This window comes from Gavia stellata, chromosome 5 (assembly GCF_030936135.1).
Source record: "Gavia stellata isolate bGavSte3 chromosome 5, bGavSte3.hap2, whole genome shotgun sequence".
Lineage (NCBI taxonomy): Eukaryota > Metazoa > Chordata > Aves > Gaviiformes > Gaviidae > Gavia > Gavia stellata.
In genome coordinates, this window is record NC_082598.1 from 31696250 (window position 1) to 31713279 (window position 17030).

The window sequence follows — 17030 nt, forward strand, 5'->3', positions numbered from 1 at the left end:
ACTATTGATATGAATAAGGCATAGAACTCACATTTGCACCAACTTAAAAAGTTCAAATAAAACTTGAAGCTTTTAAATCCTGGATGCACAATCCCCAATACACACACACTCTAAGATTTCTTCTTCTAAGCTCTACAAACTAGGTGTGTGTTCTGGAAGAACAGCCAGCCTGAAAAGCCCAGTAGAAATGTAACTGGTACTAGCATTTAGTTTTCAGTTTCCTCTTTAACACATACAGGCCTAGGTATGTAAACCATATTCACAGTTTAAGTATTTTTAGACAGAAGTACCTTTTTTTTTTTTTTGCATTTGTTCCTTAAAATTGGCTCTCAGTTCAGCATACAGTTCATAATGTCACCTGTTTTGTGATGCATACATTTACAAAACAACTTAAAAATCTGTGCCATATTCATGGTCAAGATAATTCAACAAGAGTAGTAATATCCAACAGTGACATTCAGTACTACATTTCAAATATTTGTGCAAACAGCAAAAGAACAGTTTTATGAGGCAAACATTTGCAAAATCTTTAATACCTCCTCAATGTTGTAAACTTGGACTGTCAGCCTTAAGTCCTGCACTTCCCACAGCTTTAAGAAGTCAGTGGCTAAAATTATCAAGTCTCAAAAATGTTCTCTTCTACATAGTGCAAATTGTAATGTAGATAATGTGAAAAACATATCTAGCTGGATTGACTTTGTGCAATTGTCAGTGGTCTTCTCTCATAGTTGAAGAAAGTGTGCATTCAAAGAAGCACGTGGTTCAGGAAGTTGGGAGGGTGGGAAAGAGAGAGAAAAAAGCAGTTCCATTACACTTCTCAAACCAGCACTAGATGTGCAAAGGCAGCAAAAATTCCAGCTGCTACCACAACCAGAACAGAGTAACTTTTCAGGAAGACCCAGGCGGTTAGTCACTTGGACTGGTCTCTAGAAAAATATGTGAGTATATGTTGGATTTTTATCAGACGGTCTTTTAAAGACATCATGGAGAGAACTGACAGCTGATATCTGGGGTCTACTGGGAGAACAGCTAGAAGCCACCAACACCAAGCAGGACCATTGGGCATTGCCTAAAAATAAAAGATAAGTCAGTTACTCATAACCAATTTAGTACAGTTGACTAACATGAAGACATCGAAAGACAAAGTCGTCAGTGACAAAGGCTAGTTTAAAGTTTGATACTAATTAGAGAATTCCAGATCCATGAGATCGGAAGGTTTCTGAAGCGATCTCTTCTGGTCCCTTCCCAACTGAGAAGTCAAATAAAGTACACTTAAACTAAGCTTGATAAAGCATTTTTAAGACAACAAAGGAAGATCATAGCTTCCTTGAGAGAAAATGGCTAAGTATAGGACAGTCACCTAATAACAAACCTCCCTGATAAAAACTAAATCCATTACCTGTCATGCTGTTCTTGAGGCTTGAATATTCTTGAAGCCTAATGTTTTCATTACAATTGTCTTTGTTATATTTGAAGGACTCCTCTATCGCCTCCCAATTCCATTCCCTTGTCATTACCTCCTAGACAGAGCAGGACTACTTAATCAGTTTCTAAGATGATAAAACACACTATAAACTTTTTCCTGTACTTTATTCAATTCTCTACACCAAGCCTCAGATGTCATGCCCAGAACTGAACATAATACTTGTTAATAGAGGTCATGTCACTGCAGAGAAGATTAATTACCTCAATTGACTTGCAAAAATATTACTGGCAGTGGTACACTCCAGGATGACATTTCCTCCCTTTCATCGGTATCATACAGTTGACACATTTGTGTTCTATTATAAATTTCAGGTACATACCCACAGTATTGCTGCCCTGCTAGTTATCCTGGTTTTGCACTCTTATTCCTGTTTCCTAGTATGTTGTTTTAAATTTGTTTTTATTATTAAATTGTTCTCAAATCACTTCTGAATTCACGCATTGGCCTCCACAGCATCTACAGTCCTCTGAGATTGGTTAATATAGTCTCATAAAAGTATGCAGCAGATGGGCAAGGGACAGGCTCTCATAAGACCCCACTTCATATATAATACCACTTTGATAGCCAAACTTTATGTATTTTTAAATGTTACTTTTCTCCAGCCTCCACTCTCTCAGGATCTCACCAATCTTCATTAACTGTTTATAATAACCATTAAAAAAAGATTGCTGCAGCTAGTTTCTTAAGAAACATTTGTCAAATTCTAGCAGCTGCAGCAGTTTATGGCACTAGCTCAGAAAGGAGGAAAGTGTTATTTGTGTTTACCTCTTCGCCAAAGATTACTGCCTGTACGTGTCACAGGGAAGAACATAGAACTCAAGTGGAAAAAAAATTGTAACAGCTTTACACAAACCAACAGTTTAAAATGCTACTGGAACTTACCAAAGTGTTCTCAGTTTACTAGTTTTATCTCCACAGCAGCATATCATCCTTTCCTGCAAAAACTGTTGAACACTGACAGAATTGCCTTTTGCTGCTCATCATAAGAGAAACAAGATGCAAGCCTTCAAAGTTGGGAAAAAAGTATTTTTTTTCTTTCAATGTTTATCAGTCATTCACAAGGTTTTTGTTTTTAGAAATAAGCACCTAATAATTGATATTAAATGATGTCTCACCTGTATATTTTCCTCCCTGTCAGGCATTGGCCCAAAGTGCTGAAGAATTTGAGTGCGAAATTTGTTTCTTAAGTTTTGGAACCAACTGCAGGCCTGATTGTAAACAAAATTGTGAAGTTCTCTCAGTTTCTTTAGTTCTTCTTCATCAGCAACCTATAGGAGGAATGTTACGAAAATATTAGAGATAAAGAAACAATTAAGGTGTTTTAAGCTAAAAATCAAAAAACATTCAATTTCAGTTATATTTAGATACATTTCTTGTGTTATCCTAAACCTTGACTGCTAATGACTGAATGGTAAAGAAGGCCCGTGATATTTTAAAAAGTTACAGCTTCAAACTATTGTTCAAACAAAAAACACAGTATTTTTTTGTTGCTTTATAATAATAAAAAATAAAGCTAGCTTCCATTTCTTCCACGTGCTGGCACTGAATCTTCCAGTGGTCTAGGGACCTAAAAATTTGAAACAGAGCTCTCAAGAACAACTCAAGCAAAAATCTTGAGATATTAATACAAGTAAGTATTTAGACAGCATTCTGGATACCTTAACATCTTCCAAATATTCGATGTCTGCAGTGCAATAACCATCTTTCATCCCTCTCCGTAAAACTCTAAATCTCTTTCCACCAACTGTATCAACAACAGACCGTCCATCAGGTAGAAAATGAACATTCCTAATTTGCAGCATGCATCCATAGTCTGCAAAACTAGAAAAGAGACCTTGTCAGTAATGCAATTACATACTTCTGAAAGGACACTTTCTATAATTAAAAAAAAAAAAAGACAGATGAGAAGCTTAGAATTAGGATGTAAACCTACCCATTTTGAGAATCACTTATACACATCCCAAACTGTTTAGTCCCAGTTTCCATACTTCTGCGAATCATTAGTCGGTATCTTGGCTCAAACACATGTAGAGGGCAAGGCACAGTAGGATATGCCATAGTGCAAACAAACATTGGAACATTCTTGGTCAAGCTTCAAGACAACATCAAAAGAAATATGCAGCTTAAAAATCTCATCACTGAACTATGCCAAGACAATACATTTTTTTCAGTATCTTTGCTGTATTTGAAGTCATAAAGCACTCTTTTCAAAGTTTAGTAATAAGCATATTGTACTAACTTTCACAAACAATAAACCCCATACTAATAACAGTGACTGAATATCTATGTACTGATTTAATACATACGGGACAGTAAGCCTCATAGTTATCTAGTTAGTGATTATCTAGTGAGTGAATGAAGGACAGGGGTTTTGCGGACAGGGGTGGTGGTTTTTTTTTTTCCTTTTTGTTTTAGTTTGAGCCATACAAGCCATTATGCTCCCAGAGTCACAGTCTTCCTGGAACTAAAAAGATGTAGCAGTAACTACAGAGTAGCTGGGTCACCATTTAGATTATTTTTAATGACAGACTCCAGATCACAAAGTGCAATGCAGGGTGTAATTTTTACCTTGCAATATGCCTCAGCAGGCCTAACTGGAAAACAAAATATTTTTTTCATGCTATCTTATCAAGTATGTACAGTTGATAGTAGACAAAAACAAGTTAGCATTAAAACATTACCAGGTATTTAATTTTAATATCGTTCAGACTATAAAACATAATTCTAATGTATGGATTCTGTTACATAAGTTGCATGAACTATAGTTTTAAATAGTTTTCCAACATTCATATCTACAATACATGATGCTTTATATATCTGAAGAACTGAAGTAGAGATGAACGTCAAGATTACAAAAAAAATCCCAAGTATTTCTTTTCATCACATCTATCTTTATACAATTATTGTCTATAATGAACTGCTTTGAAAGAAAGTCAAGTATCTGAGACTCTGTAGCCAACTCAAGGGGACAATTCCATTAACGTCCAAGCTAAAACTGAAGCTCCACAACAGAAAGAGAAACAGAAAGGCAAACGTTATTTTGTAGAGGACTTAAGAGCCTCACGTTGCCACTATCAAGGTGGGATTTTTTTTTTTTATTTCCACAGGAGTTACAAAACTGTTAATTTTCTGAAATACACATTTAAGACATCAAATTATACTCCTTCTTGCATCCATAATATGCCATTATTAATAACCACAAAAATTACAAAACATTTCTAAAAAGGACTTCCATACTAATCTCTCAAGTTTTCTAGATAAAAGACAGCAAGTTTACTTTGAGTGTTCAGCGGTTTCTTCAGCATGAATTCTTTTTCTCTCATATAATTCATCAGACAAATATTTCATTATTAATTCCTCCAGCAGTTCTGTGATGCTATATTTTCTGCTTGCAAGGTACTGTAAGCAATTAAAAAAAAAAAATTAATATTTCTTTTCATATATATTAACAAAAGACTTGAGAAAATGCACATTTTATTTAAAACCGTGATATATGAAATGTGTCATAAATTAGACTTAAACCCATGAAAACTTACAGCTCTGAAGTTCTTATGTTTCATTACTTAACACCTAATGTTACTCTAATATTTGAAAATTAGATTCTCTATTTTAGTTCTTAGTGTCTGACAACTCAAGTGTCTAACTCTGTATTTCTATGCTTACCAGAGACAGAATTGATTTCCCAGGTTATACAGCCACACAAATAAGAAAAGTGTCCAGAAATCACAGAGGTTTTACTGAATAGTTACCAAAGTTTACAAACACTCAGGATTTAATTACACCAATAAAGCAGATGGTCACAGAAACATAAAACCTCTAAGACACTGAGGCAAACCTAATTTGTCTCAAGTTTTTCCTTTCTAGCAGCAATCCGTAACGCAAGTGAATCCAAGTTGTTGGCTTTACGTGAAACAGCCTTTAAAATGATACAATATTTGTATTTGTGAGCTCTACTGAGAAACAGTACCTCTTTCAAACTCTCCTTACAGAGTGGACACTGAGGAGCATGGTCTAAACACCGTTCCAAGCAACCTTTGCAAAAAGTATGTCCACAAGGGGTTGTCACTGGCTGAAAGAATAGCCTGAAACAATATTATTAAAAGTTAGATACCATGGCAAGCATGTGTTTTGCTAAAAAAAGTCAGTGATTGACCTCTTTAATTTTTAAGCCTAGTTATACCATAACAACGCAGAAAAAATTAATCCCATGTCTCCTTATTCTACTTTTCCCCCTATACTGCAGTTTGTTTCCATTTACCACCACACCACTCATTTTTTGTTTTCTGATGAATCTGGACACATTTCAACATTCAAAATATCTAAACATTTATCCCAATGTATAAAGATTTTGGTCTCACTACTTAGAGATTCAGAATACACAAAATTAAGTGATTCTTTGAGGAGCTAAGCTGTTTAAATAGCAGTATTGCATACTAATAACATAACTATGAACAGTTTAGTATACACCATGTTTTAAGGTATTTGTTCTGAAAACCAAGACGACTCAGTAAGAACTTTCAAATACATCTACATTTAAGTAGACTAACATTCTGAATTATCTACATCTCCTAGAGAAATATGAGATTCACAGGCAATACTTGTAAGCATTAGCCTTCCCAAAATAATAAATTAAATAGTTTTATTGACTGAAAACCCCCCTAATATTTAACCAGAAAAGATCCTGTCCTTTTTAGGTTACCAGCTAACAACACCAAGCTTAATTTAAAAGGCAGCTTGATTAAAATAATGCTGTATTATATAGCACTATAGCAAGTGACATATTTAAATAAGCGTTTAACTGCAGGGATAGAGGAAGGCAGAAAATTAACTGATAACAGAACTCATCACACTCTATAAGTACCTCAGTTTATATGTGTAACAGATATGTGGCCAAGCATCTGCAGTGGAAATATTGAATCAAGGAGGAAATCTTACCTCATACATAAAGAGCACTCAAAATCTGATACATCAATCAAATCCCCTGGAATTGTTCCAAAAGCCAGTGTCATGTCCCTTTTTGTACTTTCTAAGGAAAAGCAAGACAAAATACTTCAAAGAAAGGCACAGGATAATAAATACTTTAAATTTCAAAGTAAGTGACTGTTTACCTCCTTGCTTTTTGTGTTTGTTTCTTCCATCTTCACATACAACTGTATCCTGTTCTGAAAAGGAAAGCTTTCTTTTCAACAAAGCACCTTTTTCTTGGCCAGAAAGAAGGGGTTCAGAAGACACTCTCTTTAAGCCATCTTCCTTGGCAAGGTCTTTTGTGGAGTTAAGAGCATGGGCAGACTGTGCGCGATTTAAGCTTCCACTGACAGGCTCCAGTACTTCTGAACCTCCTAAACTCTATAATAGTAAGATGAACTGAACTGTACTTAAAGAGCAACACAAATCTGACTATGTAAGATGCGAACATGCAAAGATACGTAAGTCAAACCGATACCCACAGTTAGTGAATTAGTTAACTAGAGGCATTTGGTAAGTCAAGACATTACTCAAATTTGCGTAGCATTAACAATTTAAAGATCTTCATCTGCTTCAAAGAGAAGATTTCTTTATTTTGAAGTCACTAATATCAATTCTCAGTACCTTCTAATAAGTAGTTCACTGGAATGAGGAGTCTAACACTCCAAATGAAAATACATTACTCTCAAATCACATTTATTTTCTTCCAATTAAGCCAATTACAGAAAGTCAGCATTTGGGCTGGAAAGCAATTATGACAAATAAAGACATCAGAATGTCTGATGTTGCATATCAGCCAAAGAGAAAAGTTATCCTATAGTTTTTGTTACCTGCTCAGAACAAAGTTGTAAGTTGCAGTAAGACTCAGTCACCTCAGAACCAAGTATAAAAGGTTTATTTCGAATATGTGGTGAATTCCACGCAGATTCCTTCAGACTCTCTCCTAACTTCTCTGGTGACAGCACATCACACAGTATCTAGCAAACAAACAGCTAAATGTTCATAATAATGAAAAAGGATCTAGACACAGCTTTATTACAAAACTACATACCAAAAATAAGAATTTAAACTATATGAAGTTATTGAGTTTTATTTAAGCAGTAACTGAGGCAGAACAGTTGAGAACAAGCAGAAACCTACATACCTGTATTACTAAAAAGCAATTTATCTAGAAATCTTTTCTACTACAAGTGAGTGAGCTCTTCGAACAGAGTTAGACATCAATTCAATATCATGCAGCTTTTTCAATGTAAATTTTTATTACCAAAGAAAAACTGTGGTGCTCTGGACACAACAAAAGAGTTCAACTTAGAATATTTAACTTGCTGTCTGCTTTCCCGTTTTCTAGATTTCCATTTTGTAACTTCAAAAGCATATGTACTTTTAAATGTGTACTTAAAACTTGTATATTAGGACTATCTCTTCAACATAGTATATCTTGAAAGGAACTAATCTGCCACCTGAACCTTCTCTGTATGTGTATTGAAGATTTTTAGATGCTCAAAGTCTACCATAATGGGAGCTTTATAAAGGAATCAAGTCAGAGATAGAAATCCAGTTTCATAAATAAAATTACCCTTTCTACTTCTAGCTTGGCTGGAAGAAAGTCCTCATCAAGGGCTAAGCACTGTAGAAACAGTTGTAAGGCATCACCTACAAAGCCAGAGTCTTGCAGCACTTTTCCTTTCCGGAAGTAGACCTGAAAAACAGACACCAGGAAGACACTTCTAGAGAGTATGTAGAACTGCAGTATTCATCTTACAGGCATTACAACAGAATTAGAACCCTCCATGAGAAAAAGAATATAGCTCTTCAACAAACTTCAGCTGTGTGCAGTGTGGATGGTCTGTATGCCTTGTCCGACACACATCCCGTACAGTGTCTGAAAAGAGTCATGGGACAGGCTGGTGTTAGTCTCCTCCAGTTAATTTGTTCCGGCTTACACGAAGGGTTAAAAACCTGACTAGTGCTGAATTCACAAAAGGCCTTAATTTCCCCCTTCTGTGAGTCTTTGGAGGGCAATAAGAGGAACCGCAATGCAAATTAATACATAACCTCATATAAGAGCTTACAGGATATCCCTTTTGCCCTGTGTTTCATTAAAAGCCTTACGGTTCCAGCCTGCAGGAAAAGGGTAACTACAAACAGAACAATCCACACAACCATGCATCCCTTACATACATCTTAATCTATATTCTTAGCACAAAGCAATACACTTTTGGAATTGCTTCCAAACTACATTTTTATTCTTGAACACTAGACAGCAGCTAGGAAAAAATAAAAAAATCTGTTTACTATTTTCTCTAAAAGAAAAAAAAAAGGGGGGAAGAAAAGACTACTGCATTTTGCTGAACCCACCTATAACTATATGACATTGGAACTAAGAAGTCCCTTATCCAACTTGCCTCAATTTTAAAAAGTTGCATTTACAGTAATATAAATACAAGTTAGATAAAAACAACAGTTATCTAATAAAAGTTAGATAAACCAACAACATCTAGTTATATATGAGATATTGGATAATGGGCCAGAAAACTGAATTTAAAAAAAACCAACCAAAAAACCCCCAGAGTGCAGTTTCTATGGAATGACTGCCAGTATTAACAGTAGAGTCTGTTAAATGAGGCTGTCAGATGAGGGCATGCATCATCTTTGATGGATTTGGGCAGTTTCATTAAGATGCATCCTGAAGAAGGAAAATATGCTAATCCTCCTCTTATAGCCAGTTTATTTACCTACAGAGATAAGGATTGTTAGAGAAATCCATCAAACCAATCTCCGTTAAGTGACGTTTCTTTCCAAACACAAGAAAAAAGTAGAAAAAAGTAGGCAGTACTACCAATGCTGAGAGGCGAAAAGTAGGATGATCTCTGAATTTGCAGTAGGCATGGAACTGCTGAACACAGGAGAGACCAAGACAGCAGTAGTTATCTCCCCTTGTGTGGCAGGATCTTGCTGTATCTGCTGTGCTCAGAGTTTAGACAGTGCTGCAATATGCACTACCCTACGGTTCTGAAGGCCAGTGACTCCCCACCTGCCTGCACTATTTGCAAAGCTCAGTTGCAACTGAGTTTCTTTGGACTTTTTGAAGAAAAACTTTCCATGCTAAAACAGCAAAGTGTCCTTCTCTTAATAAAAATTAAGAAATAAACAAAACAAACCCCAAACCCCAGCTGTTACGTGTTACATCACCATAAACTATCCCAACTCCAACTATTACAGCCACTAAAAAAAGGCCCCAAACACATACTTATGTTTTTTTAGCCAATACTATTGCAAAATAATTTATTGCTTGTGCTAAATATTTTTTGACTCTTTGGTAGCATTTGGAAAAGAAAACTATGTTGTCCTATTTATATAGCAAACTATTTTACCAATAGAACTCAAAAAATATGAAAGAAATGTTCACTTAACATAGAGCCAAGAATTCTAGTCCTGACTGGCAACAGTGCTTGCTCATCTCATGTGATATTCTCAAGGAACAGATAATGCTTAAAATTCTCTGACTTTGGGAAATACAATCAAAGTATAAACACTTCAGGGAAGTGCGGAGCTTTAAAAGGACTAACTTGTACATAGTGTAAGAAATTTTAAAACTCAATTACATCAACCTACCAAATGTACAGGCCTCAGAATTTCTGCTTTCAAGCAATTAAAGCTGGCTGCACAATTTCAGCCAACCATCCAGTCCAATAATATTAAGCTGAAGTTAAGTTTGTAAATATTTAATAACTTTTCTTAAGGGAACACATAGAAGTATTCTTATAAAGAAATAAAATAATCAATAACAAGTAACTACAGACAGCACAAAAGTACTTCATCATACTTCCCAAGAAGTCAGTTCTACTGCACTTAACCCTTTGTCCAAAGACACCATCTCATGTTGTGATACAAAATAAAAACACCGTAAGTTTTTGATGAAGGCTAAATTAACAGTTCTAAGTAGATTTGTCAATTAACTCTAACCTGCCGTACTCATCAGTAGCCTGTCTCATATAAGTAACTATTTTAGGATACCTTTTAGCGTTTTGCATGTCTAACAAGATAACGTTTAAGGTAACTGATCTAGGTTCTTAACGATGCAAGTATAATTTAGAATTCATTAATTTTAAGATAAATGCAGATTTTGAAAAATGAAGAGTTTATGTCAACTTACCTCTGGCCAGTTTGGCATTTTAGAAATAACAAAATTTAGATCTTCTATGGCTGTTTTATATTTTTGGAGGCCAACATATGACTCAGCTCTGTAAATTCTTAGCATCAAGTCACTGGAATCTGAAGACAAAAATTAAGTAAAATTTTTAGTAATTCATAAATATGTCATTTTTAATTAGATATGCTTTCATAGTGATATGTCATAACCACACTTCTTTCTACCATACTTTCAAAATTACTGGAGTACATTCTCCCGCACCCCCCAGTGTCTGCGTAATAAAAGTGGCAGTAATTCCAGGCTCATGTCTTTCAAGCTAAAGATCAAATTTTGGACCCTCTAATGTATCTTGCAGCAATAAGAAAATATATTTTAAGAGATCTAACACTGAGGCTGACAGAATGAAGTATTGCTCAGTACTGCTGTGACAACAAAAATTGAGGACTAAGACGACTTTAGCTTTAGAGTACACCCATTCAAAATCACAGAAGTCGGGGAATTCACCGCACTGGTACTAAAAAGTCTAAGTATTACAAAGTTTGCTTTCAAACATTCAAGTTTTTCTTTAGGCTGTTATTTGTTTTTATAATGACTTCCAACTATAGCTGGAGATGCAGATGGCACTTTCACAATGGTATCCATCTGGCAAGTACCAGAAGTAGGTTTCATCACTATGCAGTCTGAAAAGAGATAGCCAATACCAGAAAGCCTTTAACACCAGCTGGCAGCCCTGTTGTAAGAAGTTGTACTAGTGGAACTTCTGCAATGGGAAAACATTAGTATGTGTTCAGTAAAGACAAGTTCTCCTGTCCAACATTCAATATTTTCACTTTTAGTAAAGCAACCTCTAAATGGGAAGCACACCCATCTCCATGCCACTAAAGCTATGGTTTTCATAACACAAGTAACTATAGTTGTTGCTTGGAAAAAATGCTAGCACACTGCTTTGTTCTTGATTTGTTTTTAAAATACACCTGTGTTTTTCATTGAATGAGATGAGTCACACTTTGGTCTACTGTAAACAACACTAAAATTACATCTTTTTTTAAGTTTGTTTCAACAAGATTTTCTTGGGAGGGGATCATTTCAATTCGATATTCTATCTTAGTCTATTCAAAATGTCTAGTTTAAATTTTCATAATTTCCAGCATTAGCTTGGTTTACATTTAAAAGCCATACTGGTCAATGTTCCCATGTATTCCAACATATTGCTTTGTATTTAGATCCACAACACTACGTGTAAAAACACCTTAATGGAAAAGAAAGGGTTAAGAAAATCAAAACTGACAAAAGATTTCACAGCTGAAACTAAAGCATCTTTCTGATTTGTCTGTCTTTTGAGTTGACAGTTTCCCTTCAAATATTCCCAAACTTGGTTTGCTTATTTTTTACTTTATTTTAGACATAATAAAATGTTTGTATTAACAGAAGTCTGGGAAATTGTCTTTGCCTAACTTATAATATGTAATTCTGCAAGCAGAAGAACTCTGAAGCCTGCTTTCCTGCGGCTTTATGTTTTGTGACTGTTATAGCCTAGTAAGGCGGGAGCTCAGATCAAACTCTTCAGACCGTTTTTTTCTGTTGTATTTGACTCTTTGGTGTCCAGCACAGTTAGTATCAAACCAAATTCTTTCCTTCAGAGGTAGCAGTAAGTGCGAGTCTTTGTTCTCTGATAAGCTACCTATTTGCACATAATCAGAGGGAGCTCATCTTTTTCAGACTTTCAAGTGTAGAAGATGACCTGAGGAACTCTGAGCCTTCTTTTCTGGGGGGAGGGGTAGTTTGAAGATAAAAATGTGAGTTAAAGTCTACAGTAGGTGGACATTTTGTCCATTTCTTTTTCAAAGGGAAAAGCATGGTTCCAACTGAACTGGTACGAAACAAAGGGCTAAACCAAGGAGTTTAACTGGGACCCCAACTCTGCGGCTGAATGCACACAAACACTGCCAATACCAATACGTATAACAAATTTGGTCTAAATATTTGCAAGACCAAAAGATCTAAATTTATATGTCCAATTTTGCAACCATAATTTCATTTCTAGGCTTCATAATTGTGAAAACATCATTTTGCAATGTTTCAGTATATATTTTAATGTTTGCCACCTAAAAGGAGGATGCAAAACTGTTTCAAATCCTTAGACCAAAGACTAAACAGAGCAGAAGCATAATTTGTGTTTGTACTTTCAATTTCAGTAACCTGATCTATTGTAAATACAGAAATCGTTCACTTCTAGTGTACCCAAAGACAAATTATTTTAATAAAAAAGACATCAAGTACTTTCAGTGCAGAACTGTGCGTACCAGTTATTATTACATTAATAGGAAAGTGTACAAAGGTGTACACACAAAACCCCACTCAATAGGAGTTCTTTTTTCATACTATTTCCAAAGCATCTGCTCCTAGCTGCTGTCAGCATAAGCATACCAATAAACGGACCATCTCTGGTCTGATCCTGCATGCTTTTTATACGGTTCTTAAAAATATACCAAATTCTTCAAAATAAAAGACATGCACATCACAACCACTTTGCAGAAAAACTTTAGGACACAGTATTTATTAATACAGTACTACAGGGTCACCCCAATGATCAGGGGTTGCAACACAACCCCTGAGAAGTGGCTGAGAGAACTGGGCTTTTTTAGTGGAAAACAATTCCCAAAGGCCTTGGGAGAACTCAACAGCCTTCCAGAATCTAAGAGGAGGCTCCCTAGAAGACTCTTTACTGAAGGGCCTGGGGGGTAAAAATAAGAGGCAATGTTTATAAACTGAAACTAGGGCAGTTCAAACTTGAAATAAGGAGAAAAATTTTCACTTTGAGGATCATTAACCTTTGAGCAGGTTGCCCAGAGAGGCTGTAGAATCTTCATCCTTGTAGGTTTTCATGATCCAGCTGGACAAAACCTTAAGCAAACTGCTCTGAACTCAGTGTTTATTCTGCTTTGAACAGGAGATTGATTGGTCAACAGACCTCCTGAGGCCCACTCCAGCAGGAATAACTGTGATTCAGACCAAACTCAAGCCTATTATAGCTGTGTGTTTCAGGATACTTGACTAAAAGACAAGCTGCGCTTGTATTTTAATCCAATAGACTTCCTTTAACTAAACGATTTCATTTCAACCCCTGCAAGGAATATATTTATCATATGAATGTTACCATTCCTCATGTTTTTTGAAAGTCACTTTTGCACCATGGCAAATATGTCTCTTTCAGACGTTTCAAGAAATGTATCAAAATTATGAAAAGATGCCATTTGAGTAAAGGTTTAGTGCCAATGCCTTATTTAGGACATCAGATTTATGTCTATCACAATTTTTTAACTTTCTATCTGCGTTAAAAAGAAACAGAGAAGAACCAGCAGTGAGGAAACACTGAAACAGAACATGAATTATTTTAAACATGAATACATTTCTTATGCTACATTGTTTCCACCTCTAAGTGTTTTCAAGATTCATATTCCGGAGGAAGATAGAAAGCATACCAGCAGCTATTAATTAGTTCTCTATTGGCCTGAAATCACCTTCAATTTGCAGCTCTAAATTCACATTTAATGTATGTCTGCATTCTGATTCATGAAGTTCTTTAGTATCTTTACCAGAATACTTGGAATATTGATAGTTCTGAGGACTGGAGACACAGGAAATAGTTGTACAAGGGATCTTAAACTGAACTTCTAGCACTTAATTCTAGCACATGTACTGAATTTGGATAATAAAATTTTGGATAAGCATCACAGCTGGTACCTATTCTCAAATTTGAAACCCATTGCAAAGCCAAAATTTAAGATGTAGCTTCACAAAAAAAGGAATCAAAATTCTTTCCCCATAGATATCTAAATGGTATTGCTAAATCCATAAAAGAAAGATTAACTAGAGTCTGTAGAATTCATTTTCTCTTTCATTCTTTCAAAGCAACCTTGAAACATGAAACAGGACCCCTGTAAATATTTGTAATCAATAATGGATTCATCAGTCTGTCCCCTGAAGGCCACTGAGTTTTGACTCCATTTCTTTGTGACCTGTATGAGTCAATGCTGTACTTCAGAACACACAAAGGAAAAAAGTCTGCTTCTTACAGTTCCAAGATTTAAAACAGATCAGCCACTTTCTCAGGTCACATCTATCCTATATCCTACATTTTGGAAACATCCTGGCAAATAACATAAAATTGAAGGCCACAACTGAACCTCTTCAAATTAGGTTGCCAAAAGGCATATAAAATATATCCGAGATTTAATCCCACCTACATTGAAAACAGTTTATTCTGGAACTAGATCTCACGTATCTCCCCAGAACAGGTTGGAAGGATTAGACTTATACAAGCTTTTGGGGTTTGCTCCGCTGCAGACAACTGTACAAACGTAATCTGTAAAAATACTAATTCCTAATTTTCTGAACAGAAATAAAATGGCACATATGAAAACGGAACCCCATAAGTCACCAGGTGTTAAAACCCATAGTCAAATAAAAACAACAAAGGAATCTGTCACTGGATCCGTCTAGATGTATCAATCACACAGATTTGACTCCCTCTACAAAGACTGAACTTTGAAAAACTGACCATATCTCCAGTGTTCTCGATACTAGACATCCTGCTAGCAACTGATACAGGATAGTCTAAAAGCATGCCTCTACCTCCCGTCTTTGCACCCTCTCTCAACACTATATTATAAAACTTCAACCACACCCACCTATGATGTCACTGCCATTACACAACCTGTCCCCCTCCATGCCTGTCTGCTTATGCAACTGGGCCCAGCCTGCTGGGAATTGTCTTGGTGACACTTAAGGCTGTGAAAATAGGTCTCTCTCAGGAAACAAGGTTAAATACAGCAACAGAATTTCTCTTGTCCACGCACAGCGATTACTAAATACAAAACAAAGCCCACAAACTCTTCCGTAAACAAGTCCCACAAAGGCATGCGGGGGGGGGGGGGGGGAAGACAGACATGAAGAAGCCCATGCTGGACGCTTCTCCATGCCTCTGAAGTGTACCCCACTACCAGGCCCGACGCTCAACTGAGGTCCGAACAGCCACGCGTCCCGTAAGCGGTCCCTCCACTCCACCAGACTATGGGGAGGTTCCTTGAATCCTCTCAGCAAACTCGAGAAAACTTCGGATGTTCTTCATCGGTCCATTTCGACCACCGACGGCCTCCACAGTAGGGGAGAGGGGCTGAAGGGCTGGAAGGGAACGCACACCCACCTGCTCCGCCACGCTTCCAGCCCCCCGAGCCCGCCGGGCTGCGCTAGCAGCTCCTCACGCTCCCGCCGGGACACGGGCGCGGAGCGAGGCGGGAGTCCGCGGCCCAGGCCCGCGGGGCGGGCGGAGGAACAGCCTGCCCCCCACAAGCCTCACCTGCTCGCAGAGCCTGGCTGGCGGCGCCCAGAGCCTCTCGGAAGCGGCCCTGGGCCAGCAGCTCCTCCAGCTGCCTCCCGGTCCTCGCCCTCTCGCACTCGTCCGGGAACCACTTCTCCGCCAGCTGGTTGAGGACGACGCTGGTCCGCAGCGGGGCAGCGGCCGTGCTGGTGTCCCCCGCCGGCAACAGCCAGTCCCGGCAGCGGCGGCAGCGGGCCCGCAGCTCCCTCCGGAGACAGCGGCGGCAGTAGGTGTGCCCGCACGGGACGGTGACCGGCTCGCTCAGGAACCTGCCGCAGCCGCAGCAGCGCAGCGGCCCCTCGGCCGCGCCCCCGCCCTCCGCCGCGGCCCCGCGGTCCCGGCTCCAGCCCAGCCCCTGCCGCAGGCGGTAGTTCAGCACCAGGCAATCCACGAGGGTCCCGAGGCGCTGCGGTCCGGCGAGGGGCCCGAGGCACAGCGACGCCAAGGACGCGCCCACCACTTCCTTCAGGCGGTTCCCGGGCACCAGCCTCTCGCCCAGCCGCGGCAGCAGCTCCCGCTCTCCATCCGCCTCTTCGCCCGGGCTCCCGCTGCCGCCCGGCTCCGGCGACGCCTCCGAGCCCACGGCCACGGGAGAGAACGCCATCGGCTGCCCGGCTCCGGCAAGGGGGTGTGGCGCTCCCGCTCCGGCCGCCGGGCTCGGCTGCGCGCACGACACTGAGGCACTGGCGGCGCGGGGAGGAGGAGGAAGCAAGGCACCCTCACGGGCGGGGGGGGCGGGGGGGGAGGTGTGTCACGTGCGCGCCTCTGCGCGCGCGACCCGGGGCCACCGTCCCCCGCCCAGCGAGGCGGCGACGCGCGCCCCGCGCTGCCCCCCTTTCAAACCTCTCCGCCGCGCGCCCTCGCCCCGCCGGCTTACATAAAACGCGACGTCAGCTGACCGCCGGGCGGGCCGGCCATTGGCGGTGGGCGACGCCACGGAGGGGCGGGGCAGGGCAGGGGGAGGGCGCAAGATGGAAGGAGGTTACAAAACATCGCCCCATGCGCGCGCTGTAATGGGGTGGGGGGCGGGGCAGGTGCCCGCGCCC

The 17030-nt window shown here is 39.1% G+C and overlaps 1 protein-coding gene across 1 annotated transcript; it reads right to left on the reverse strand.

The window, feature by feature from the left end:
* Positions 1-795: 795 nt before the first annotated feature.
* LONRF1 (LON peptidase N-terminal domain and ring finger 1) lies at positions 796-16588 on the reverse strand. The gene is made up of 12 exons (XM_059817660.1): positions 15964-16588; positions 10608-10726; positions 8028-8150; positions 7282-7428; positions 6595-6832; positions 6422-6512; positions 5454-5568; positions 4764-4885; positions 3420-3578; positions 3145-3307; positions 2602-2754; positions 796-1069 (listed from the first exon to the last, which is right to left on the reverse strand). Exons 1-12 carry the CDS (start codon positions 16586-16588, stop codon positions 911-913), a joined length of 2214 nt encoding a protein of 737 aa, XP_059673643.1. The 3' UTR covers positions 796-910.
* Positions 16589-17030: the final 442 nt, after the last annotated feature.

Bases quoted from the DNA above. Each gene is read 5' to 3' on its own strand.
- LONRF1 (XM_059817660.1), bottom strand. From the start codon at position 16,588: ATGGCGTTCTCTCCCGTGGCCGTGGGCTCGGAGGCGTCGCCGGAGCCG. The intron at 10,727-15,963 runs GTGAGGCTTGTG...TTTTGTCTTCAG, and splicing joins CAGCCAGGCTCTGCGAGCAG to ATTCCAGTGACTTGATGCTA. The intron at 8,151-10,607 runs GTAAGTTGACAT...TCTGTTTTTCAG, and splicing joins AAATGCCAAACTGGCCAGAG to GTCTACTTCCGGAAAGGAAA.